This window comes from Phaenicophaeus curvirostris, chromosome 28 (genome assembly GCF_032191515.1).
Source record: "Phaenicophaeus curvirostris isolate KB17595 chromosome 28, BPBGC_Pcur_1.0, whole genome shotgun sequence".
Lineage (NCBI taxonomy): Eukaryota > Metazoa > Chordata > Aves > Cuculiformes > Cuculidae > Phaenicophaeus > Phaenicophaeus curvirostris.
The window spans coordinates 6,509,935-6,533,660 of NC_091419.1; the positions used below are offsets into that span (position 1 = coordinate 6,509,935).

General features: G+C 51.2%; 1 protein-coding gene across 3 annotated transcripts in view; it reads left to right on the top strand.

The window, feature by feature from the left end:
* GATAD2A (GATA zinc finger domain containing 2A) overlaps positions 1 to 23,726 on the top strand; it is a 58,565-nt gene that overhangs the window by 23,682 nt on the left and 11,157 nt on the right. For all 3 annotated transcript variants that reach the window (XM_069878304.1, XM_069878305.1, XM_069878306.1), the window contains exons 2-5: positions 2,643 to 2,716; positions 11,226 to 11,497; positions 21,365 to 21,494; positions 22,026 to 22,157. In XM_069878304.1, coding sequence (XP_069734405.1) covers positions 11,235 to 11,497; positions 21,365 to 21,494; positions 22,026 to 22,157 — 525 coding nt within the window. In that variant the 5' untranslated portion in view covers positions 2,643 to 2,716; positions 11,226 to 11,234. The remainder of the gene's footprint in view (positions 1 to 2,642; positions 2,717 to 11,225; positions 11,498 to 21,364; positions 21,495 to 22,025; positions 22,158 to 23,726) is intronic.

The window sequence follows — 23,726 nt, forward strand, 5'->3', positions numbered from 1 at the left end:
CGCAGATGCTTTCAAACTTAATCCTTCAAAATATTGTTATGAGCATTTTAACCTTATTTCCTTAGCGGCGTGCGCTGCGAGGACAGCTTTCCCATCCTGGAAATGTGGGAAAAAACTGAGCCGGGGATGGATCTGCCTGCAGAGGGATGGAACGTGGGAGCCAGAGCGAGATCTGGGGCCGTGGCGCCCGCTGCCTCCCCTGGCAGCTCCCTGTGCAGCTCTGTGCGCCGAGTCCTCGTGGCACCGAAGCGGTTAAACCGCTCTTGTGGTGTCCCTGTGAGACGAACACTATTTTAGTCCCATGACACGAGCACTATGGGAGTTTAATGCTACAGTTTGTTAAAAATGGAGGCTGGCCGGAGCAATTCGACAGTGTGGGCTTCGGAGCACGTTGAGGCGAACGATCCTTGCTGAACTCCTCCGGAACACGGGAAGCAGTGCTGCGAGGTTGCTGCTGAGCCCTTTGGTGGAGCCGTATTCCTCTTTGCTGGGGGAACTTCGCAAAGCGCAGGCTCCCTCGGTGCCGGGGATGCCCATGTGCCGTCCTCCAGTGGAGCAGAGCTGGCTTCCGACGGGACTGGTGCCTGCAGGACCCTCCCCTCCCACCGCCCCTTCAGTAATCCTCTCAACCAGGCGGAATAATTCCCTTTTTTAACTTTTTTTTTCATGGTTTTCCCCCAGCAGCGTTTACATTTTGTGGCTTCCTGCTCGCTGCTGTAGTGTCACAACTCCTGATGACGCGGTTGTCCCGACCCGGTACACGCTGTGTCGGGTGCACCTTGCTTGTTATAGTTTTTGGCGATAAAGAGGTTTGTGTCAGCCAGACGCACAAGGAGCAGCGTAGAATCCTGGTGTCTGTTGTGTTTTATAGCTCTGTGGAAGCCCTGAAGTAGCTGTTGCAATGGTTTTCAATGGGCTTCTAATTAGAAAAGCATCAGACTAATAGGATGAGCTATAATTAGCAAGACCTGCCCTCTAGATAGTTGATCAGCGACCAGAATACAGGTGCACATCCATTAGTTATGTTTACATCCGCACTTCTCTAGCAATTTGTTTAACCTGTTGGTACTTTTTGGCGTGCTTAAAATAGGAAAAAAAGAAATGTCTGAGATGCAGTCTCCCAGCTTTTGGGACAAGACAACCCCTGAGCTCTCTGGGGTTTAGTCAGAGGGAACGCTTCAATCTTCAGGTGGGTGCCAGAGGGGTGACCCATCACAGCCTCTTTCCCCTATCCAGAGAGATGTAGGAGTCATCGAGCTGTCGTCCTGCCTGCTGGACAAAAGAAAATAGCTCTGCAACTTTTTGAGGAGGGAAATGACTCAGTTCTCAGTGGCTTAGCAGAAATAAGAGGCCGAGCTTCCAAGGAGTCATCTTGGCAGCCAACGTGCATCAATTACTGTGCTCCACCTCCAGCCCAGCGCCGCTGCCGTCTGCCCTGGAGCCCACACGGGCGGCTGCACAGCCCGGTGCGAGACCCGCACGGAGATTGTGGCTGTGGACCCATTATTTGCTTCGTGCAGAGCAAAATCGGGCTGCGTTCAGGGGTGTCTGACAGAGCTCGTGCGGCCGGCACAGGTAGCGGCCGAGCCAGTGGAATGGCAAACGCGGTGTTTCTGACTGACCAGTGTACTCTGGCTTGTGGGTTCCTTCTCTCAGTGTTTTCATAGGAGGGAGAAGGAAGGTTTGGATGTCGTGCACTGTGTGTGCAGGCTCATAAAGGGAGTTTTTGTAAAGCAGAAGCAAGCGTCGGCCAGCAGAACCTTCTCTGGGGTAAGAACAGATAAACACAGGAGCGTGTTCTTTTAGCATTGCTTTTATACGCTGTCCTACAGGACAGAAACTCCTCTAGGATGCTGTTTCCCCCTTTTTCCTTTGCTTCACGTGCTACTTCATGGAAGCTTCTGCAGGGAACAGGAATGTGGTCTCTGGTGGGATCAGGAACAGGGACAATCAACTGCATCCATGTCATGGGCTGTGGGTGGCAGCAGTGCCCCCCCAAACCTCCAGCAGTATTAATGCATCCCGCTTGGCTTTAAAACTTGCTCCAGTGTCCTTCAAGTTCCGACTGTGGCTGAACCACTGACCTGAGCCCACACGTGAACATGCGTGTCTTCCAACAATGACTCTTTCTTTGCATTTCGGTGTTTCTGTCACTTATCTATTGAGTAATTTTACCTTTGTGTAGATGATATTGGATTTGTCCAACCAAGGGAGACAAGGGAGGTGGCACAGCGACTGCTTTGGCTTGCCTGGAGCAAGCTCCTGCGGTACCAGCCCTTAGGATGAATGCAGGGGAAAATGGTCAACTGGAAATGGGAATATTGGTTCCAGTGGTGCTTGGGTCAATCCAGAGATATCAAGCAGCAGTTGGTTTCCTCCTAGAGTGTTAATGTCAAAAGCAAAGACTAAAGAAATCCGGAATGAGAAAAGCTGTAACTTTGATGGGTGCTTTTGTTTTTAACCTGAAAGCATTTGAACACAGCCTGTATTTGCGGTTCCTTCCCGGTTAAAATGATAGAATGTGGTCTTTTCACCTTTCACACGATACTCGTGTTTGGTGGCTCTCTCGTCAGTGAGTGTGTTCTGGGTGGAGGCGATGGGGATGTCACCAGATATGCTAACTGGCTCGTCTCTTCCCTCAGGATCCTTGCTGCTGTTGCTTTTAGCTCCTCGGCCCGGTCAGAAGCCACCTGGAACCCATGAACTTCGCTGACAGGTAGGAGCTGGGAGTGAGATGGCTGATGGGTCTCTAACAGTGCCCAGTCACTTCTTCTTCCCCTGTTCTGTGCTGAAACTGAGGAGCTGGGCTGGGAGGATGGAGTTGTATTCTGATCTCTTGCAGCCTGGCTCCTGCTTTGTCCAGGAGGACAAGGAAGAGCTGTAGAGGAGCTCCGAGGCTGAACTCAGATCAGAATTCATTTCCTGTGCCTTAACAAAAAGTGGCCTTTCACTTAGCATTAATCCGCATTCTGAAGGAGGTGAATCTCCCTTCCTCGCTCGCGGACAAGGGAGTTTCACTTCCCTTTAACGGGGCATTCACCACAGCTGCACGATGCTGTTGCCCTTGACAAGAGGAGGAGCAAATGCGAGTGCAAGAAATTCCTCCCTTGAGGCTTTTTCTATATTTTGATCACTTGTGCAAACCCCGGAAGAAAAATTGTGACTGGAAACGACGTTTTTGCAGGTACCTTGCAGCTTTTTGCGATGTTCCAGTGGTACCTGAGGTACCGCTGATGGATCAACAATCCCTTGTGGGATGGTGTCCGTGCGCTGCCAGGTGGAGCATGTCGTAAACAGCAACTTAAAGACTTATCCAGTGTGTTTTCTTCTGCAAACCCTGTATTTCTGAGGCTCCCGTGATAGATATTATCCATTCCTGATCTTCTCTTCCAGTCTCACTTTTCCTGGTGTAGGGGTTGCTCTCTCTGCTCATAGATTTCACTCGTTGTGGTGTGTTTTAGTGAGTCAGGTTCAGAGCTGACAGTGCGAGCCATGAGCACTGTGGATTTTTTTGGCTGTCTATTACACAAGTTTCCAAATCTTGCAAGGCAGGACTGTCTTTCATGGGCCCTAAAGGGTGAATGAAATTATAAACACACCTTTAATGGCATCAGTCAGAGGTGAACGAGTCACAGAGAGAGCAGGAGAGCGTATCAGACTTGTGTGTCTTGACCACAGTTGTGTAAATTCCATACTCTGCCCCCTTGTTCTGTAAATTCTTACCATAAACCACCTGGAAACCTGCATCCAAGGAGCGTTGTGCGTGCACTGTCTTATTTTGCCAATTTACCTTGTTATCCAAACGCTGCGATTTGAACGTTATGGGAACTGGCGTTTCACAGCTGTCCTGCACTGAGGAGTCTCCTTGAGTTTTGGTGACACAAAGCCCAGCCGCAGTCAGCAGCAGGACTTCCTGCCTGGTAGTTTCTAGACCAAAATAGATCTGTAAAACGTGGGGGGAATTCAGGTCAAACAAATCCCTCGTGTAGTGGCTGTGAGTAGCAACCTTTAAAACCACTTCTCTAACCCCAAGGCAGCGTGGGGGACTTCAGAATTAATGGAATTTTAAAGTTCTCTTTAGAACAGTTAGAATATTGGAGAGCCATGACGGTGACCCAAGACCTGGAGCACCTCAACTACAAAGACAGGGCTGAGAGAGTTGGGGTTCAGCCTGGAGAAGGCTCCAGGGAGACCTTGGAGCAGCTTCCAGTACGGAAAGGGGCTCCAGGAAAGCTGGGGAGGGGCTCTTGATCAGGGAGTGCAGGGAGAGGATGAAGGGGAACAGTTTGGAGCTAAAGAGGAGAGATCAAGATGAGATCTTAGGGAGAAATGTTTTGCTGGGAGGGTGGGGAGGGTGGGTTTGGAGGTCCCTTCCAACCCAAACCATTCTGTGATTCTGTGATCACCTGTCTGAGAGCACTGACTGCAGGGATGCCTACGAACCAATCACTCTCCTCCTTCCTAGCATTTTTCAGTGAAGGGAAGCAGCCCTCAGAGTGGTTTTTAAGGTGAGTTGGCAGAAACACTGGTGACGGCAGAAGGGTGACTCCTGGTGCAGGGGGACCACACACACAACTGAAGCCCCATTCGTGGCCCAGACCCAAACTCCACGTTTGTGATGCTCAGAGCTGACTTCAGAGTGTTTAGCTGCTCGTTTTAGTAAATATTTAGTCAAACTCTTGCTGAATCACTTCCGACGGTGCTGTCATGACTGCAAGTGGTTGCGGCATGCGCTCGGTGTGTGTCTGGGTGCCCGGTCACTCGGATGGACGTAAAAGCAGCTTCTGCGAGGCTGGAGGTGCAGAAGGAGCGGCTGGAGGTGGGAAGGAGCGGCTGGAGGTGCAGAAGGCGCAGCTGCTGGTGCTCCTCTCTGGAGCCGGACGCAGCCGTGCGGATGTCGTGGCTGTTCCAGGACTCTGGTTCCCCACGCTCGGGCTGTGATTGTCCCAGGACAGCGCAGGATTTTGATAGCTCACACTTTGGGCTGTTTTCCCTCAGGGATTCGTTGTAGTGGTATCCCTGAAACGATGCTTTTCCACTAGCAGAGAACTTTCCTCTGCTGCCTCCAGATGCCCAGCACCCCTGGCACAGAGGGAGCCTCTGTGGGCTCCCTCCCTGTTTAATTGCCAGTCCTGGAGCCCTGAGCGAGCTCGTTTGTTTCTCCCTGGGTGATTAAAGCAGGGGGGAAATGCTGTGACAGGAGGGGAGGGAGGGAGGTGCCGGTGGCCGGCTGTGAGGGAGCAGTGGGAGCCCGGCGCGGGAAGGGTTAAGGGCTGCCATTTTGTTATGTAACACCCTCCATGGACACCTCCGAGTGGCACCAAAATGGCAGGGATTAACCCTTGACACGCTGGGGGCTGCGCAGCCCGAGGCCACGGGGGTCCTTCCCTCTGCCCAGGGGCTTTGCACCTGCAGTCCCTCTGCCTGGAGGGGCTCCTGGTCCGGGGACAAGGGCTGAGGCTGCAAAGCGACCACCCCTTCGTGGGGAAGGGACGGGGTTGGGGTGAGTTCAGGTGCCGGATGATTTGTTTATATTTATTTTTCAACCCACAAAATAACCAGGGCTCTGATCGTCCTGCTGCTGCGGTTGTTTAGGCTTCAAAAATGAAATCTGGTTCTTACTTTGGCTTTCTAAAGTTTAATTTCTCTAAATATCTGTGTGATGAGGCCATGAAGTTCCCTGTGTGTGAACACTGAAACACCTGAGCACACCTGCACACAGCAGCACACACATCATATATATATATATATGTAAATTACGCGTGTATAAACTTAATTACTCTTTCCAGGACATCTCACGTCTGTCTTCATTAGTGAGTACATAGGAAAGAAACCCACTTATGGCACAGCAAGAAATTCAGCTCAGTCGAAACGGCAGCTTTGCATTGAAACGTTTCAGATCCCACTGTGAGCAGTGAAATTCCAGGGAGAGAAGGGGGTGTGTGGCCAGTCGTGGCTGCTGTGAGGGCCTCTGGTGCCCATCGGGTCCGTGCCAGTGGAGCTGGTGAGCTTGTGATCTACCTTTAGAGAATGTGTCTCAACCTCCCTGTTTCCTCTGTAACCCTGTCTCTTTTTGGTTTGTTTTGTCATTTTTTTTTTTCCCTTCTCTTGCTGTAAAGGTTTCCATATGGTTCTGGGTAATAGGCCCCCAAATCTTTGCTTTTGGCTACCAAAAAGAGCCAGTGTGGCGTTGCGGGGTGGGTTAGCGCGCGGCTGCTGTGAGCTCCCAGCCTGGTTGCAGATGGGCTCGCTGGCACCGTGGTGGCTGCCCCAAAGCCCCGGGATGAAGTTTTAACTTCAGGCCTTGGAACTCCAAGCTACCGCCCTGTGCCGGGCAGGGAGAAGCAAACGGAACTTCCTCCGTGAAGGAATCACTTGGAGTTTGTACAAGGAAGTTATAAATCCTGAATGGGAGAGGGGTGAGGAGGCGGTACGGATAACTCGGTGTGATGTGGGGAGAAGTGGAAATGTTCGTTACAAATAGCAAGCCCGGTGGTAAAAGCCAGTTGTGGTTTTGTCATCACGCATCGTATCGGAGTTCTCTGTGCGTGCACGTCCAACCTGCTCCGGCTGCCGTCCTGTTTGTGCCGTGCCCAGGCAGCAGCCGAGTGAGCCGGGAACGATTTCTGCACCTGCTTATTCTGGGCTGGACCGTGCATCTGGAAGAATCAGCACGAAGAAATCCATTTTCGAAGTCTTCAACTGGAATTTTGAGGTTTTTCCTCCTCTGTAGCTTTCAGGTGATGGCTGGGGCACTGCCAGCGCTCTGCCGGGGTGGGCTGTGTGCCCGTGTCCTGCACGTCCCTGCTGGAAGAGCCACCAGCTGAGTCACTCCAGGTTTGTCGTCTTGCTCGTGCGCCTCTGCTTTTTGGAGGGAGGACGGTTTTGTAAGATGGCAAGAGAGTTCTTTGGATCCGTTTCCAATGGGAGAATGCAGGTGGCATCGGAAGAGCCCACGCTGCTTACTCGGTGAGCATAAACAGGCTGTGAATTTGGGACGTTGGGGTTTGTCCTGTCCCGTGGTCGCTGCGGAGCTGCGTGGGGAGCTTCGGGCAAGGCTTCGTGGTGTAAGGGCCTGCAGTCGGAGGCGTTTACTGTGCTTTATGTGAGGTGTGAAGCTGCCTTTTGCCTTGATCGCGGTGGTTAATCTGTTACAGCCACAGTCCTTATAGATGAGCTTTGCTGCTTTAGCCCTGGGCGCTCCTTCCCGAGCTGTGCATTCCTTGTAATAAAAAGCAGAACCTTCCATAAAACTTGAAATTTACAGTGTAATCCTTACTTTCTCTTCCAAATAAAAGGTACAGTCAGGTTAGTTGAAGCCGTTTACTGTTTGTGTTAGTGGTTCCTTTGGCTGTTAACGGTGGAAGAGCAGAAATGAGGATTTTAGGAACAGCTTTCGACGTTGTATGTTGTCCGTGAAGCAGGCTGAGTGTTTTGCAGCATCTACCTCATCTATTCTCATTTGGTGGAATCTTGCTAACTCCAGCAGACATAGAGGCTGCTGGTTAATAGTGGGGATGAGGCCTCGCGTGGTGCTGGCTCTGGGTGCTGGGATTAAGCGAACGGCCAAGTTTGCTATCAGAGAGGGAGTTTGCTCCCACGTGGGTTTGGGTCTCTCCTACCTTCTCCTGTCCTGCAGGGAGCCACTCGCACCCTCTCTGTGAACAAGGACAAGCATCCCTGTCAGTGCAGGTCTCTGCAGGTGCCACCTTCCTCCTCCTCCTCTCTTCCAGAGCACCTGTCTGGTTTTAACCTTTTCCTTCATATTCTGAGTTTAGGCTGTTTGGGAAGCACTTTGTAGACTGCCACGTGAAGCAGATCCTGCCAGGAACTCTCCTAAACTGTCCACCTGCTCCTTGATGCTCTCCAGCTTGCAGGAGTTGGGGCCCAGTAACCCAGGTGATTCCATAAAAGGCTTTGATCTTTGATGCCACCAGTTCTCACCTCTCTCCCTGGAGAGGCAGAAGAGCCTTTCTAAAGCAACCCCTCTCGTTATTCTCCCCTTCTGTCAGGGCCGCATTAATTCTCCTTTAGGTGTCTCCACAGCTGTATCCGTGTTAGCAAATTGTTTCCAGAAAGGGTTAAAACTGCGTTAGGAAGCACAGGTTTAGGGCTTATCTACAATAAATGTGATTTAGTCACTTTAACGCAGGGGAACTGCGCCACCAGATCTCTGTTATGAGAATCATAAACCTTGGGCTGCATTTGCCATCTTCATATTTAGCTGTAAAAGCCTCGGTGCAATCTCATCCCAAGGCCTTCCCAGTAACGTCCGTTCCGGTTGTGCTACAGACACTCCTCTTCTCCCTAGCGATCGCTGTCCCTGGTTACTGCTCTCCAGCCCGTGTCGTTGCGACGGGACTCTGGGAACTGTTAACTGAAGCTTGGACTGAGTTGTGGTTTGCAGAAAGTCATGGCAGCAGCACCGCTCCTCGAAGGTGAACGGAGGGGACCGCGAGGCCGAGGCTGACGCCACACGCAGTTTGTTGTTGGCGTCTGATACGGGGGTGAAGATGAGGTAGAACGAGGTAGAATGGCTCCTGCGCGTTCGTAAAGGAACCAAAGGGTGGGAGATGAGATATCTCTGAGAATTTGTGATGGGACAGGGGACTGCTGGAAGGGGACGTGGTGAGTTTTTAAGGCTGTCCTCTGTTCCATCTGACCTTTGTGAGGGTTGGTGGATCGAAGGGTTAGTCTCTGGGAAAGCACTGAGTGGGGTGCTCAGTGCCTGTCTTCCCCATCTCCGCAGAGTGAGTTGTGCTGGTGAGCTGGAAAAGAGCGCTTTAGTGAAGTACTCGGTGTGCACAACCTGGTTTTGCATTAGGATTCCAACTACACTAATTTTTTAAAATAAAACTTAGTGCCAGTCCAAGGTGGGGATCGTTTCCATCACTTGTGTTAACTCAAGTATTGAGATTCAGCCGTGAGCGTGCAGTGCTGGTGACTGTCCCACGTGTGCTGGTGTGTGGAACATCTGGTAGAACCCAAAGATACCACCCAGAGCAGGGCTGGCTGCCCCATCCCTGGAGGGGTTCAAGGGCAGGTTGGATGGGGCTTGGAGCCCCTGATCCCGTGGGAGGTGTCCCTGCCCGTGGCAGGGGTGGGACTGGATGGGCTTGGAGGTCCCTTCCAACCCAAACCATTCTGTGACTACCTTTTCCCATCCCAGTCAAAACTGAGAAAAACAAAGGAGTAGAAACACAGCGTCAAGTAAATGTTCTTAAAGTTTGGAGCCTGAGTGCCTGAAGTGCTGCTGCAGCTCTTGGATCAGCACAGGTGGCTGGAGTTGCTGCTTCCCATCCATCTGATGCTGGAGAATGTGAAGATACTGAAAATAAACCCAGATGAGGCTCTCATTTATGGAGGTTTCCTACAGGCAGAGCAGTCCTACTTCAAGAAAGTCGCGCATCTCCGTCTGCGTGAGCTGGACGACAGCCGGGGGTCTGTTATGCCAGCTCTGTGTTCAGTGTGTTTGCACAGAGTTAGTGGGAACAACCTTTGTGATTCCCAGCCAGGCTGTCCAGTCCCTGGGTTGAGCAGAAGCTGATGCTGTGCTGTGTGCACAGTCCTTCCACCCAGGTGCCGTTGTGGTTAAAAGCCCGGCCTGTGGAGGCTGCCTGCTGGGTGCCGGCTACGCCGAGCCGTGCCGAAGGGCTCCGTGCCGAAGGGCTCCGTGCCGAAGGGCTCCGTGCGGCTGCTGCCGAGCCAGAAACGCCACCGTGAGCTCAGCTGGTCGCTAAAACCCACCTTCCTTCCATCAGTGCGAGTCCAATATCTGCCACGCTGGGAATGCCCCAGGGAGGCACCCCGGGTACGGGCAGTGAGTGTCGTGATGTGTCATCATCCAGCTCATCTCATCCCCAAAAATCCCTATATTTCACCAAAATGATGCAGAGAAACTTGTGGTCACTCACACAGGGCTCATGCTATGGAAACGGCGATTTCACGTAGTGTGTGTGTGTGTGTGGCACAGGGGAGGGGTGAGCAGGGTTAATTACGTTGCGTAATTATGTTAATCTCTCGCTGCTAACAACATTGCAAAGACTTCTCTAACTATTGTGTGTTGGCCTTACTTTTGAAATCCATTTTGAAAGGAGGAGAAAGAAAAAATTTCGGAATGGGAGGGATGCATAAAATAAATAATTAAAGTAATTAATTAATTGAAAAATGGGGGGAGAGGGGAGAGGATTTCACTCCCTCTTCCCCCAGCCGGTGCCACCCCGTTGGTGCCCGGTGTCCCCGAGCACGCGGAGGGATGCCCGAGGAGGAGGAGGAGGAGGGATGCTCGGGGTGCTGGCCGGCCAGCAGCAGGGTTAGCCCCGCTGCGGGTTGCCTGCTGCCGGCTCAGACTGGTTTCTGGAAAGTGCTTTGTCTCGCAGGCTGCATCCTGGGAAGGGTCATGTGGAGCCCAGTGATGTCATGGGATCAAAGCCTGACTCAGCTCCGCGTCCGATGGATGGGTGTCCGCAGGTACCGGACTGCGGGCTGAGGTGTCAGAGCCCGCCGGGAGCAAAACTTCCCGCGCTTCCGGCAGGCGAGGAGTTAAGCCTGGTTCCCCCGAGCCCAGCGCTTCCTCTGCTGCCTGGAAGAGCCTGGCTCCTTCTCCAGGAGCAGAGAAAGTCTCAACTTGACTCCTACAATGGCAGCGCCGTAGTGCCGGGCGCAGGCTGTCAAGAGCCGTTCTCCGTGCAGGCTGTGGTGTCCTTTGCCCCGTAGTGTCCGGTTCCCCAAACTCGCCGTCGGGCTCGGGTCCTCCGAGAACCGTGGCAGCGGTCCCGGAGCGATCCTCCTCCAGAAGTTTGTAATCGCGTTTATTTACGTGAGGCAAATCCATCCATTCCGCCTGCCTCTTGGGAGGGAGCCAAACTTTTCCTGTCGCGGGGGTTTGGATCTTCTCCTGCTCTCCAGCACGGGGTTGTTTTTCTCCTTTGTGAGCCTCATTTATGCTCGAGGAGGTTTCTGTGCGTGTTCTTGTTTTGCTTTATTTTTGTTTGGTTTTGCTTAAGATAAAAAGTGTGAGGCGAGCGATGCTGGCGCTTAATAACTCCAGAGCGAGATGTGTGCTGGAGATACGCTGAGAGAGCGCCTGGCAGAGCTTCTGTTGCTCGTCCCGAGCTCCTTCTGCAGCAACCGCTGTACTTTGCCCTGTTTGGAAATTAAGGTGTTTTGTCCAATTTACTTTTTTCCCAGTATGCGTAACCCGTTTGTGTCTCTTCTCTCCCCAGAGCCTCACAATGACAGAGGAAGCATGCAGGACACGGAGTCAGAAACGAGCGTTAGAACGTGAGGTAACGCACAACGATGTAGACAGCAAGAAAATAAAGATGGAGAAAGGACTTTTAGGAGCAGATCTAAATGCTGAAGGCGACATGAAAATAAAAGCGGATCCTGGAGCTGGAAAAGTACAAGGATTGTTAAAAGGCGGAGAGGTGAAAGCAACCATCAAAGTGGAGGTGCAGACGGGGGATGAGCCAGTGGACATGAGTACCTCAAAAAGGTGAGTTACAGCTTCACGCTGCGGTTGCGCGGCAGCGTTAGGGATGCCAGCACAGTCAGATGTGCTTGGATGGTGCCAAGAAGGAGTTCCCTGCATCTTAAAGGTAGAGAGAATTAAAATTTTACGTGTGTGTCACAGCTCTGGCTCCTCATGTGAGATTCAACAGCTGCTTCGGTGTAACTTCCATACGGATTTTCCTTCCACAAGCTCTGGCAGCGGTGGCTGCTGCCGTGAGCGGCTGAGTAGAGGAATTTCGTCGGAATAGAAATGTGCACAGGTTATAGAGAGGATGCGCTTTGAGCTGCCGATTGAGAGTTACGTGAGGGAGGGTGGTTTAGGTTGTTTTAATTGAGCTATGAGACAGGAAAAATAATGGATTAGAATTGTCTAAACAGAGGGGTTTTAATTGCAGCTTGGCTTTTCCTGACAGAGCAGCGAGTACGGATGAGTCTGACTTTCAGTTTGGAGTTGTGGATTTTGCTGTCAGAAATTCTGTGGCCTTGCTGTTGGCCCTTCCAGATCATCTTTAGAGCGTACCGGGGTCCCATGGATTGAGCAGGAACTCGGGCAGCCTGGTTTATTCCCTGTTCCAACTCCAGCTGAGGTCGGGGCGGTAATAGGTGAGACCTGTCTGGGCAAAGTGGCTTAAAAGAGTTCCTGGGTAATAAACCCGCGTTCGCTTGGATGTCGGGTGTTACAGCAGCGCCGATTTGAGGTGTGAAACTGAAAACACGAGATCCTTATCAACTGCGCAGGAATTACGGGGAGGAGGGGCGCTTACTGAGAAAATTGGTATCTTTGATGTTTGATGGCAACTCATCTGTGAACTCTTCCCAGCTTTTGATGGTTTTCTAAGAGCAACAACTTGAACTGCAAGAGCCTGGTTATTTTATCCAAATATGGCTTCAGTGTAGGTGGAACAAGAGCTCTTCCATCATCGTGGCCGAGGGGAGGCGAGAACTTTTAGCTTTCCCTGTAAACCTTCTGCTAAAGGAGCGTTTGTTCAGTCTGCTCGATTTGATATTCAGGAGGTGTTTGTGCCTTGCACAGCAGCAGTTAACTGGCGTAAGGGGTGGCTTCCACATCAGGCAGTTTTCTGGTGCTGACTGGGAGTAAATCTCTGAAGGTAATCGCTCCTGACTAATTAACACAGGTATGCAGGCTCTTTGCTTGAAGGATATCTAAGAGATTGCTCACACCAAAACTTCAGGATTAGGTCTTCCGACTCCCGTGTTGCAGCGCTTGCCCCCACATGCGTCTCCTCTTTGTGAATTTATAACATTTTTGAACTCCCTGCCAGTGTTTCTGCTCCGTTGGTGTCCGTCCCTGGCGCAAGACGTGCAGACAGGAGATGCTGGAGGGGCTGCAAACTTCGCTTCCCACAGAGCATCTGGAGCAGTCGCACCTCTTGAGAGGAGAGAACATCCTCTCTCCGTGCAGCATTCCTGTTGCAGGTGTAATCAGATGTTAGCGTATCCAGTTTCTGCACAGAGGGAGAAGAGGCTTCCCCATACAAAAAATACACCGTCCTGAGGAGGCAGCCTGATCCCGAGTCCACTGAAGTTAATCGTAATTAATATAATAAAGAATTTCATTAGAGTTTGGATAAGCTTTTTAGATACTGGTTGTGAGTTAGAATTCCTTTTTCATAGTGTGTGTTTGTATAAAATTTTGAGCAGAGAGGAACAAAACCCTGGGTCACCTTTGATGACCAAAACAAGCCTGAATGATTCCACGGGCTTTGGGAAGCAAGGCAGCAGCTTCCCAGGTTCTGGAGCTCAGCTCCCACACACTGCGGAGGAGCCCTTAGTCTGTGTGTAGCTCCTGGAGCAGAAACGTGGTGCTGAGGAGCCTCAGGATGCAAATGTCTCTATCCAAACTCAATCCAAGTGTGGAGATGTGTGTGACGTAGAGGAAGCTTGTGCTGGGATGGATTTTGTCCCTTGCTCATCTAAGAGTATTGGCGTTTGTAGGGAAGATGGATCTTAATTTCTTACTTTTTTCCCACCTGTGGGACTCGCCCTTCCAGAAAAATTAGAGGAATTGGGCTCTTGGCTTTCCCAAGCCCTGTGTCTCCAAAGCAGCCGAGTTTCTGAGGAGGTGAAAAAGCTCCATTGCTAAAAATGACTGAACTTCTACAGACTCCTCGGGTAGGATTCATGCCTGGTGATGTATCGTGTTTTGGTTTTTGAGCTTCCTTAATGACTTCAGAACTGAAAACATAATATTTTCCTTGGAAAAGGTGTCCCAGCAGTAATCACAGTTGAGCTGGCGTAAAGCTGATCGAGGGGAAGATCTTCCTGCAATCGGTTGATTTTCACGACTGGGAACGCAAACCTGGCGATACCGCTGCATGCAGCTTAAAAATATACTTCTTTTAATATGTTTTTTTCCCCCTAAACCATGAAGTTACATTTAAAAATAGTGTCTGGTTGGAGCACATCTGCTGATGCCAGGAGAAACAGAAGGAAGTCTGTAGTGGTAGAAGTCTTTGATGTGAGGTCACCCAAGGCCAAGCCAAAGTCTTGCTCCTCTGCCGGGCGTTTTGGCCGCCCCGGGCGCTGGCGGCTCTGGTGTGTGATTATCCCAGACCAACTGCGCAGGAGGAATGGGAGGAAGGGGCGTCCCTCCTGCATAAGGACACGGCTGCTTTGCAATGGGGTGGTGAAATAGTGCAACATAAATCGCTCTGCTAGTGAACGCACCGATTTACATCAGTGTGGGTGCTGGAGGGAGAAAACCTGGTTGAATCCTGACATCTTACCATGCTTCTAAGCTCTGCTGTTCCCTTTCCTCTCTGTTCTTTCCTTCCCCTTGAATACCTCAGTTTTCAATGAGAGAAGGCAGATTTAGACTGGACATAAGGAAGAATCTCTTCCCTATGAGAGTCATGAGGTTGCCCAGAGCAGGGGTGGCTGCCCCATCCCTGGAGGGGTTCAAGGCCAGGCTGGATGGGGCTGGAGCCCCTGATCCTGTGGGGGTTGTCCCTGCCCGTGGCAGGGGTGGGACTGGGTAATCTTTAAGATCTCATCCAACCCAAACCATTCTTCGTATGATTTCCTAACCCATGCAAATCCTACCGGTTTCGTATGCAGCGCAGGGAGAGCTCGTGATTTCAGGTCCTCTTGCAGTGAGGTTAAGCATAGACCTCAAGTGGTCTGTCCGGACACACTGGGGTAACAGCCTCTTGGGACTGGATCATCCTCTCTTCTGGAGGAAAAGCATCAGGAGCCTCTGGGAGCAGCGTGTTATTATCCCAAATGTAAAGCCTTGCTCAGAACTAGAGGTCGGGGGGTTTACACGTGACATGCTGCCAGACCCCGTGAGTGGCTGGGGTGGGCTCAGTTGTTGAGCTGTGCTGTCCCAGATCCTCAAAGTCACAGCAGTGCTCCAAACACATTTCACCAGGCTTCTCCGTGAGACCAGGAAGGATGGAGAGAGAGCATGGTTCTGTCTCAGCACACAAGCACGATGGTGGTGGTGAGGGTGAGAGCGTTAATAAAACACAACTGTAGGAGCTGGCTCCTGTCCATCTCTTGTTTTGTCTTGTTGCAATCTTGGGACAAAAGTGTCTGCTCTAGAGCACATTGAGAAACTTTTTGGGCCGTTGAATATCTTGTTTTCCTGTGTTTTGCCAAGAGTGGTTAATCAGCGTATTAATGATCCTGTGTTAATTGTGGTTTGATCAAACAGTCCCAGGCTGGCTGGCCAGCAGAAATGATTCCTACAGATTCTGTATCGGTTGAGGTCTTATTTTCTTAAAAACCCAACAAACCAAGCCCCACCACATCTCAAAACCACCCCATGTATTGTGTCGTCTTCTCACATTAAGCTGGAGTCTGGGTTTTCCTTCCAATTGAAATACAAGCCTGGATAAGCCAGAAAGTCTGCATTTATGCTTGGTTTGTTTCCCACAGGAATTGCTTGTACCCATCCACTGTCTCCTGATGTGTGAGATACCACAAGTATCAAATACAGTCATGGCTTTGGGGTCTTCCTCCTTGCAATGGCTTTGGGAGCTGGCCTGGTGTCTCTCATGGCTGCTTCTCTTCACTGAGAACCACGGGGCAGGAGGACAGTGACAGGTTTGCGGGCGATGCTCTCACACGAGTGATCCTAGAATCATGGAACGGTTTGGGTTGAAAGGCATCTCAAAGCCCATCAGTCCCAACCTCCTGCCAGGGGCAGGGACACCTCTGACTGGATCAGGTTGCTCGAAACCTCATCCAACCTGGCCCTGACCCGTGACCTCTCTGAACTCTGTAATTCCTTTAATTTGGGGTCTTATTGGTTACGATTTCTCTGCTTGACAAATGTGATGATGCTCTGGGACCTCAGAATTGACACATTCTCCTGTTGTTGCCTGGGGTGAACACAAATAGCAGCCAAGAGGCATCTGGTTGGAATTGTGTGGAGGGTGGCCTCCTGGCCGTGCTCTGAATTTTCGCATTAGGGTTTGGATGCTGAATTTTGGTGCTTTGAAGGATTTGGGGTTGGTTTGTTCTTTTTTCAATCTGGCCAGATCGCATTTAAAACTTCCAAAATTAATGGATTTGACTCTGGAATTCTAACATGTTCTTAAGCACATCAGGATGTTGGCTGACCATGCTCTCTGCCGTACTGGAATTTACTGGGATCAGTGTTCACAGCGGTGCCAGCAGAGAGCAACAGGCTCCTCTCTTCCCGTTAATAAGCCGGGGAACACGGCACAGCCCCACGCTCCAGATCTCCTTTCAGCTGCCGTCCGTTGTGTCTGTGCCTCCCAGAGCGTGTTGGACTGGAGGATGCTGCAACAACATTGATGCCAAAGTTTCTTGGGGAGTTCAATGTTTTATTTTAAACACGGACACAGTTTGATTAAAGTTCCCTTCCTTCACATTCAGAGGAAGGGATGAAGTTTGTTTTGCACCGCAGTCTCTAGATCCACTGCCACTGCTTTGATTGATGGAGATAAAACATCTCCAGGAAAAAAAAAAAGAATTCCCCGCTGCATCACTTTTTCTTTCCTTGTTTGTCTGCCTTGCTTGCCAAATATTTTTGGCTGGGAGTACACAAGAGGTTGTTGAATGGACTGAGGCAAAACTGCTGCATATTTGTTAATGCAAATGAAGCTTTGGGCTGGGGAGCAGTCGTGATGATTGTTTCGTTACCTGTGGATGGATGGGACGTGTGGGGAGAGCGCGGGATGGGGCTGCATGGGGCTCCTGCTCTGCACGAGGGATTTCATTCCATGTTTCAGGTCAGTAGCTCAGTAACTTCAACCAAGTGAGCAGCACATTGATTTTATTTTTATCCTTTTTTTTTTTTTTTTTTTTTTTATTAAGAGTGATCGAAAGGGCATTTGAGAGCACTCATCCCTGGAGGTGTTCAGGGCAGGACTGGATGGGGCTCTGAGCACCCTGATCCATGGCAGGGGGTGGAACTGAATGGGCTTTGAGGTCTCTTCCAACCCAAACCATCCCACGATTCTATGGACAAGATCTGGTCCATAGAGGGAAGCTTGTTGTGTGCGTGACGCTTCAGGGTCAGTGTGAACAAAGGGAAAGGCTGCCTGTTGCCTTACAGCAGCTCTGGGTTAACGTCGTGAAGCTTTCCGAGCTGCAGCATGAGGCCTCTCAAAGTCTCTCTGGAGAGCCGGTGGCTCCTGGTCAGTTGTTTGGTCGGTCTGTCTGTCTGTCTCTTGCTATTGTTGAGTTAAAACTTTGTCTTCCTTGATCGCATTTCACTGAACTTGTGTCTGGCAGGAAGGTGCAGCTGTTAGAAAAGCAGAACCCACCTCACAGAACCTTCAGCTTCTGTTGCAGCCCCTTCAGGACAAACATCTCATCTCTCTTCCTCTAGCTCAGTGGACGCAGCCCTCCAGGGCTGGATTCAGCCACTCAGCCCTCATCAGGTCAACAAATAAATTTGTGGTGTCCCCGTGGGAAAGTGGCTGGTTGGGTTGGGTTTTTTGGGGATTGTAGTTGTGCTTTGGGTTGCTCCAGGATGCTCCAGGACACTGAGGTGGACTCTCAGATGCTGTGATGTGTTTGTCCTCGTGCTCTGAGGTTTTAAAAGAGGAACTGGAGGAAGCGTGGCCTTTTCTGAGAGTATTCAGCAACTTAGGAGGTTGGTGTTTGATTCCCTGCACAAACTGTCTGCAGGGTCACTGTTGTGTTTTATGGTTGAGAGCACTGAAATGGGCTTTCGGCGCTGGGCAGCGACCCTGCTTTCGTCTTCTAGCACAGAGCCCAAATGGTCCAGACAGCCACGCTTCGGGAAGCTGAAGGGGGAATAATAGAGCTGTGCCTTTATTTAGCTGAAAGATGTGCCTGGCGGCTTCAAGGGGATAAAGGTCGTGGTATCAGGGCAGTTATCCCGAATTATTAACTGCTGGTGGCCGTATTTTTCTGGAAGTGGTGATATTTCCATTGTCTGGCTGATTTTGAAACATCTGCTTTGAGTTGTTGGCTTCACACGCAGGCTGTCAGAAGAGCAAAGCAAACCCCTTTGTGGAGGGGGATTGTTCTGCAGAGTTCTGAGCTGCGTTTCTGGGGTTGGGTCTGGTGCCGCCTCGTCCCCTGTGCAGTGATCGCACTCCTGAGAGCGTAAATCCTGTGATGCCAACTGTGGAAGCACTTGGTGCTGTGGTCCATGTGTGTTGTCTTTCAAAACATCCAGTATCTCCCCCCTCAGGAAGGGTTTTCCTCTCAAAGTTGGTGTAGGCAGATGGTCCTAAATAGATGCAACTATTGAATGCTTTTGTGGAAAGCCTTGATTTTAAAACTCTGGCTGTAATTATTGCTATTGCAGCTTTTATTGGATCAGCATTGTACAACGTTGCTGTCAGGAATACCATGAGGAGCCTTGCCAAATGTAGAAACCCTACAAGCTTGGGGAAGCCCTCAGCCGAGGAATTGTCCAGGCAGTCCTGCCCTTGCCTCTCCTCCTTCTCAGCCTGAGCGCGGGATGGGGTAATGGCAGAGCTGTAGGGACAGGGATTGTTCCGGGGTCCAGATTTCATCTCCTGGTCCTGCTCCGTGGCTTAGAGGTTGGTTGTGCCCCGTGGTGGTATCATTGGTTTGATGGTGAGGAGGTGAAACGAGGGGATGGAGCCCTGCTCCGGGCTCCTGAGCAGAGAGGCTCTGGGAAAGGGCGCTGGGGGATGTGTGTGGCATCACTGCTTGGATTTACAGCCACTCTTCGCTGTGGCCAAGCAAAGCGAGGCCCCATCCCAGCCCTCGGTGCCCTGGACATGCTCTGTGAGAAGCATTCGGAGCGCACAGAGTGTGAGTGGCTGCTCGCCCTCTGCTAAACTTCACCGTGTTCCCTCAAACGCAGCGTGCTGGGGTGGCTGCTGAGCCACAGCATCTGTCCGTCGCCTCACTGCAAGTGTCATTTTCTCCTTGAGCTACTTCAGGATGAAGATTTCTCTCCTTGGGGTGTTCTGGGAAAGCCCAGGGACCGGCAGGCATCATCATCCAGCCTGCCCGCCCTCGTCCAGCCTCAGACAGACCCCGGAGGGCTCCACCACGCAGTCGGCCGCTCTCTGGGGACGCTTTGGGTTTGTTTTATTTTCCCATTTCTCACTTTTTTCCTCGGCGAGGGTGCAGGTGCCCGCGTGGGGACCCCCGGGCCCGGCCGCTCCATTTTCCCTGCCGCCACCTGATCCTGACCTCACCTCACAAAATGAAGGCCGGGCAGCACCAGCTGGGACCGGCCGTTGCCATGGTTTTTGCCGTGACGGTCACGTGCCCAACACGTCACGTGAGCCGGCGGTGGCCCCGGTGCCGCCATCGGAAGCCGGTTCAGCCGCGGCGGCCACCTCGGTGACGGCAGCTTGGGTTCCACCAGCCTCCCAGCGGAGCTCGACCCGACCGCGGCCGCGTGGCTCTTCCCGCTGCACGGAGAGGGGGACGAAGCCAAATGAAACCCCTCGCGTCGCCCCGTGGATGCGTTTGGGTCCTAACGTATTGACCCCAGAGCTCTTCGCAGCGTCCGTCTGGGCTGGGGGGCGAGGAGCGCCCTTGGCTTCGGAAGCGGGCTGGCTCCGGCTGGAACGCTGGAGGCTCAAATCCCATCATTGCTGTGATTCCCAACTTTTTAGGTAGCTCAACTCTCTGTACTTTTCTTGAGGGATTTAACCTTAAAGTTTGAGGAGGAATGGCCAGGTCCCAGCTCCATCCTCCGCATGGAGCAGCTCCCGCTGTCACCCAAACGGGGCTCAGCAGCGAGGAGCTCGGCACCCTGAGCGCTCCCGGGTTCACCGAGCCCCTCGGCGCTTGCCTGGCCCAGCGTCCTCCCTGCCACTAGTGCCCCGAGCCGGTTTGCTGCATTCCAATACAGGAAAAAGCTGGAAATTCTTCACCTGGGCCACTTAATTTAGAAACGGCCACGGAGTTTAAATGCCCCTGGTTCACTGGTTTGCTGTGCCCTCTAGAGGACACTCTACTTTTCCTGTCTTTTTTCCACTAACGTGGAAATTGCGTTTTTAAAGCTGTTTTTTAGAGTGTTGGAGGTGGTTTCGCGGTATCCAAAGTGCCGTTTCGTCTGCCCAAAGCGTATTCATGGAAGGTGCGTTTCCCAAAGCTGATCGGGGTGCACAGCTTTTCAGTGCTGTTAGTCAGTGTGAATCTCCTCTGCATCCCTAAAGAAGGATTAATTTCTGTTAATCATTGAATTTCTAATAAATGTGGCATATCAGTTAAGTCTAGAAGCCGCTGTTTGGTGCAGGAAATAACTGCCTGATGTTTAAAAGGGCATAACTCATGCATTTTAGTTGTGAATAATAGGAACCACACTTAAATATTTGTTTCATCTTGCTCGATACAAATGCTTTGTGTGTTTTGTCTCGTGTAACTGTGAGCCAGGAGGGTCTCTCTGCCACCTTTACTGGTTCTGGTTCTGGGTTATGAGCAGGACAAAGCAATTCCTTGTGTCACATTCTGCTAGAATTCCTGCTGTCGACCCTTTCTCAGGCACCGTCGTTCCTGGGCAGCGCAGACTTTGCTGTCCTGTTCCTGTGCGGCTCCTCCTGAACCTCTCGGCTCTCCCATGCTGCAAACCTTGCTCTGAAATCCTTCTCTGTCCTAGTTTGAGATCCCAAATCCTGGTACCAGAAGTGATCCAACAGGTGTGTGTCAGAGGAGAGGCACTGGTGTGTGTTGTATTCTCTGTCCCTTTGGTTCACATGGTTTGAGGTTCTGTTCAGGGATGAAAAACGCAGGGGATGGAGCTGAGATGGGATTTTTACGGTCAGGAACTCAGGCAGAAGGTGCAGCCATCGCTCCAGACACTGAGCGTTAAAGCCAAATAAAGAGTTAAAATCAGTATAAGCCTGTTTACAAAGGCATAGGACGTGATAGGACATGGGGCAATGGGGATAAACTGGAGAGGGGCAGATTTAGACTAGACATAAGAAAGAATTTCTTCACTCTGAGAGCAGTGAGGACCTGGGACAAGTTGCCCAGGGAAGGTGTGGCTGCCCCATCCCTGGAGGTGGGTGAGAAGAGTCACAGGTTACAAACACTATTGGGAAAGGGAGAACAGAAGCGAGGTAAGCAGAGAGTGACTGGGGTCTTCTTTGGTGCAAGCAGAGCCTGGGAAAGGCTCTGTGTCATCTACAGGGGGTGAAGTGACTGATGGAAAAGCTAAATTGATGAGTTCACTGTTGCCGTGTGCTGAGGCTGTGTCCTACCTCATGGCACGCTTCGTACCACACGGCTTAACATCCCTAGGGAAAGCAGAAATTGAGCTCATCAGTGTTGGGTTTATTCGGAATCAGAGAGGTTTGGGATTAATCTAGCAGGAGGTTGTAAATGATATTCCTTTGCAGCATGAAGTAGTTTGTTGTTTTTATTAACTCCTTCTCTTTTGTTTGGTTTGCAGTGAAGTGAAGAGAGAAAAGCGCGTCCCCTCGCCGGACGTTATAGTGTTATCGGACAATGAACCCTCCAGCCCCAGGATGAATGGTTTAACAAAAATAGCATTAAAAGAGACCAACACAGAGGCGCTCATGGTGAGTCGTCGTGTCTCGACACGCTTGCAGTTGTGCCCTCTAGAAAGAAGAAAACACAGCACTTGTTCATGCAGAGGCACCTGCAGTGGCAGGGTCAGGTGGATACATGGCTTTGTAAGGATGGATTTACGTGCTGGGAATCTGGAAGCTGTTAAAGGCTGATGCTCCCTGGTATTATTGTCAGGGCCCGTACTCTTGATTTTTGTAAGCTTTGAAGGTGCACCTTGCTCAGAACTGGGTTTTTAATGGATGCGATGTCCTTTACTCAGCATATCACAAAACAGATTTGCTCTCTTGCTCTTCTTTCGACTTTGATTACTTGTTTTGCTGGAGAGAATATCCCAAAAGCTTTAGTTTTTGTTCTTTCTCCGTGCTTGGTTGTGTCCACATGTTGCAGACGTGTTGGTGGTGTTAAGACATACAGGACAATTATAACACTGTAAGTTCTTGTTGTAACTTGTACGGTATCTGTCTTTTCCCTCTCCCTCCTCCCTGTTTTCCCACCCTCTATTGCCTTGCCTGGCCCTGCAGAAAAGTAGCCCAGAGGAGCGTGAGAGGATGATTAAACAACTGAAGGAAGAGCTACGGTTAGAAGAAGCAAAGCTGGTTTTGTTGAAAAAGTTGCGGCAAAGTCAAATCCAGAAGGAGACCACGACTCAGAAGGTACTGCTGTTCCTGCGGACGCTTCTCATTGCGTCTTGCAGAATGGAGAGGGAACTTCTAATAACTGTGGCAGTTGTAGCCTGCGGATTGTAAGAGCTTTTGGATAAAGCAGATCTCACTTTTCATAAAATCTTTAGTGGCTTCTCCTGATAACCATTCTCTAGGTGGAATTCCTTTTTTGGTCTTGGCAAGACAGTTGATGGTAGAACCACAAAATCTTATGAGGGTCCTTAAAGCCCATCCAGTCCCACCCCTGCCACGGGCAGGGACACCTCCCACTGGATTTGGTTGCTCCAAGCTCCATCCAACCTGGCCTTGAACCCTCCAGGGATGGGGCAGCCACCCCTGCTCTGGGCAGCCTGGGCCAGGGCCTCCCCACCCTCACTGCAAAACATTTCTGCCTCAGACCTTATCTCAATATCCCCTCTTTCAGCTGAAAACCGTTCCCCCTTATCCTGTCCCTGCACTCCCTGATCAGGAGCCTCTCCAAAAGGTGAAGACCATTTTGTACTTAGATGCATTTATGACTGTAGTGCGCTGGCAATTGTTACACACACTGTCCAGTCCTTAATGCCACGTAGGGACTGCTGAAGTATATTTGGAGGCGGTTCTTGCACGTAAGGAATGTGCGGACAGGCAGAGGTGAAGTGTTTGAGCCCCAGTCTGGAGCTGGCAGCCAAGGGCTGCGCTTTGTCCAGGTCTGGATTCCAGGTTTCACAGGTTAAGTCAATCCGCACATTTCCATCGTCCAGAACATCCAAGCAGCCCTTGGAAGGAAAGGTCCAGCTCTCCCATCCTGAGCTCCGTTCCTCCTTTTTCCTGCCCCCTCCCCATCTCACACCCCCACGTGCAGTATCTCACGTGCTGGGAGAACTGTTCCCATTGGGAACTCGGTGACGCCGGCTGTCGGAGCTCGCCCAGTCCGCTCGCCCCGTGCGCCGCTGGAGCCCAGGGAGGAGATGAGGGGGCAGGAGAGGAGCAGAGGAGGTGGGGAGGCGCCGCGGGTGAGCACCCCACGCGCTGCTGTCAAGGCACGGGCTGAATTCAGGAGTCTGTAACAATGGCAACAAAGCTGTTGTACAGCGATGCTGGTGAGGGATTTTGTGCTGGGGATGATGTGTAGGTTGAAGTGCACGTCTCGGTGCCGATGGGTGTCAGCACAGCTCTCCTGGCTGCCTTTGGTTGGTTTGTTGGCGTCTTCCTCCTGGACTTCAGAGTAGATGGGATCAAAACTAATGAAGCGCCCGCATCTCTCAGCTCACTGCTGAACGCAGGGTAGTGTTAGAACTACCGAGGGTGAAATGGCACGTCCTAGCTTCTTAATAATGGAAATCTTTTTCCTGAATCTCTTTTTCCCTTTGCATTGTGCTTGAGCCTAAGCTGCTGGGACCGGCGATGATGGTGGGTACGCCTGGGGCGGGCTGTGAGCCGAGACTGCTGAAATTGCTCTGCTTTTGGTGTACAGGCTCTTTTATTTTCCTGGTATAAACTTATCTGCATTTACCTAATAATGTCTTCATTTAAATACGCATGTTGAGATGCTTGGAGGAGGAAAGGGCTGGGGGGAGG